Here is a 3,065-nt window from a genome sequence, read left to right on the forward strand (position 1 = left end):
TTATATCACACCTTCATAATGGCAGAGTTATTTTTCTACGTTTACATTTATACATAAAAAAGGAAAGTAACACAAAAAGATAAATTACATAGAGTGCAGTTAAAAATGTAATACTCAAGATTGATTGTAAAAGCACTGGGAGCAGGTTTAAAGTACAACTTTGGTGCAGTGTTTTCATGATGATAGATTTGACCTCGATGAAGTAATTATAGGAAACTGTTTGTGAAGGAGTCTTTGGTTGGACCTCAGAGTTTGGAGTTGATGACGGGGGTTGGACGGAACTGTCGGAGTATGTTTTAACCTCTTTATCCTGACGCATACTCTATAATCCAGGTAGAAAAACCTCGTTGTTTTTTGTTTTTGACTAGTGGACATGAATATTTTGTCATTCAAATAAAGATTTGTTCAAAGAAAACTGTCGAGGGCGAGCTGGAAGGAACATTTACCGACTTTGAGTAGTAGCTCAACTTTTTTTATTGGACGCGCTGACACACACCCAGGACAAACTACTGAAAGACAAACGGAAGGACAACAAGGGTTTAGATGAAATACATTTTAGATGAACAATCCATGCACACGCACCAGCGAGGTGCTCGGTTCACGCTGATCTGGTCCTTCAACGCACGTCACAAACAGACCAGCTTATCATCCAGAGTCTGACTGTCATACGCCCGCTGGAAGGAGGACGTTTCATGGTGTTCTCTCCGTATACTTTCTTTTGTCCCGTCCATAACATCTGGTCTGCTCAGCTCCATAACATCTGGTCTGCTCAGCTCCATAACATCTGGTCTGCTCAGTCCCACAGTAAAGGTCACAAATCAAGGCCATATTTAAAACAAGGTCTTAGTTTTCATAGTTCCTGACCTGCTCAAGATAATTTGATGAACCTTCATACACTTTTGTATCGCCACTAGTCAGCATGTCATAATCTTTTCATCACCCTGGCTCAGAGGTCAAGGTCACAAAGCAAGGTCAAATGTTATACGAGGTCTTTGCTGGCCTGAACCTTTGCTTTAGATTGCTGTGTTGCTGTATTGCTGTATAACAGTGTTTCAACAGGTGTATAATTTGCTGTACACAGTACTATAGTTGTTCTTCTAGTAAAAAACAACAAAGGAGCTCTCTGGGCTTAATTTCCATGAGCAACAAACAAACTTCCTCTTTGTCTGGTCCTGCAGGTGTTCTTCAGAGCAGGAACTTTGCCCAAGCTGGAGGAGCAGCGAGATGTTCAGACCAGGAGGAATATCTCACTGTTCCAGGCAGCCTGCAGAGGACATCTGGCCAGACAAGCCTTCAAGAAGAGAAAGGTACACCTACTGCACACAGAAACATATTTACTTTGACTGGTTTACATACGTGTTTCTACAGGTAAATTGTTGTTTTTCTTAAATACCAGATGTAATTCAGATGTTTTTCTTTTATTGATTGGTCATCAGTTAATATGATGCTAACACCCCACACACCAGCACCTTCTCTTATCAAACCAGTGAAACGTACACAACAGACGAAGCTACAAGTGTAGTAGTCAATAAATTACAAAGTAACTGTCACAACAGAGCAAGTAAATGAGGAAGTATCATGAAGATTAGAGCATGTATCTTAAATAAAATGTGTCCTCTGTGCTTCTGAGTACTTCAACATTTGTTGCTCTTCTACACATCGTTAGACGGTGTAATGTCTCAATGATGCGTTCAAGTACAACTTGTAAAGTAAAAACACTGAGCTCTTAGCTGTTTGATTATAAACAGAAAGTTCAAGATTAAATATCCCTTTAAGGTTTACTTTGACAATGTTCAGTAATGCTCGTATAGTTTTTTACAACATGATAATTCTCGACTAAAACACGCCCGTCTCTCCCGATAGCTCGTCAGATCAAGTACCGTGATCCGCTCGTTGACCATGGAAATGTGTTTAACGGCAGCTCACCCCCTAATTTGACAACCTGCTCTTGGTATCTGGTCTGGTGAACGATGGTGTTCAGACACAACACACCAGGGTGTTGTTTCAACACCTCGTTCAGATAAGAAACCCTTAAAAACCTCCTACAATAGTCTCAGAACAAGCACTGTTGTGTCTGTTGTCTCGTGATGATTGTTAAAAATTCATCAGGTGGAGAACGATGAAAAGTCCAACACTTCAAGTATTTCTCGTGCTCTTGCTTCTTTAATCAGTGATGTTGCTTCAGGGTGCAGCTCATGTGTCAAAATGCAGCAGCAAAGCAGCTACATCCAACTTTAAACTATAAAGATGAGGGAACTAAAGAGGAACTAAAACATGACATAAACCTTCCAGGCACTCCTTTGAACCACAGCTGCTGCAGTTTAAATCTTTAAATGTGACTGTTTGTCCTACCTTTACATCACACAAGTCCATGCAGGACTGTCTTTAGTGGAAAAATGGTAGAATGTGTCCCTCGATTGTCGTTGTCCAAATTAAAACTGGGCCTTGGGCTGTCCGGGTTGAGACCTCTGGCCCAGCAGGTCTGGTCAACGTTCTTCAACTTCAAGTAGGTTTATTGTCATTTCATCACATGTGGTACATGAGGTGGAACAAAATTATGCGCTCAGGGTCCCAGTTACACCCAACAACAACATAAATATAAATTGTAATAAGAAACAATCTTAGGATCTAAGATATAAAGCAAGATAAACGTTAAGAGATCTAAGTTATTCACTAAACACTAATAATGTAAAACAATACGGTGACACGAGTCTGTGTGAGCAGATGGTATGAATGAATACAACAGCATGAGCTGATCAGCAGCATGAGCTGATCAGCAGCATGAGATGATCAGCAGCATGAGATTATCATCAGCATGAGATGATCATCAACATGAGATGATCAGCAGCATGAGATACTCTGCTCCTTCAGATCTTGGTCAAGTTCTTCTTGCTATAAAGACAGCATAAATAACTCAGTCTACGCTCTCCAGAGTCCACCATAATCTCAGCAGTTTTTCCTGCTGACGTCCTTTTCCTCTAACTTCTCCTGTTCTGATTGGTCGATGCGTATCAGACACCCCCCCCCCACACACACCTTCGCTACTGAGCAAAAGTTTCTGTAGC

The 3,065-nt window shown here is 40.9% G+C and overlaps 1 protein-coding gene across 1 annotated transcript in view; it reads left to right on the plus strand.

Annotated features, from left to right (window-relative positions):
- myo18ab (myosin XVIIIAb) overlaps nt 1–3,065 on the plus strand; it is a gene marked incomplete at its 3' end in the record, with an annotated part of 65,905 nt that overhangs the window by 46,758 nt on the left and 16,082 nt on the right. Inside the window, 1 exon segment of the mRNA XM_037677746.1 lies at nt 1,179–1,307. Coding sequence (XP_037533674.1) covers nt 1,179–1,307 — 129 coding nt within the window.

The sequence above is a fragment of the Nematolebias whitei genome, chromosome 6 (assembly GCF_014905685.2).
Source record: "Nematolebias whitei isolate Nwh7 chromosome 6, NemWhi1, whole genome shotgun sequence".
Lineage (NCBI taxonomy): Eukaryota > Metazoa > Chordata > Actinopteri > Cyprinodontiformes > Rivulidae > Nematolebias > Nematolebias whitei.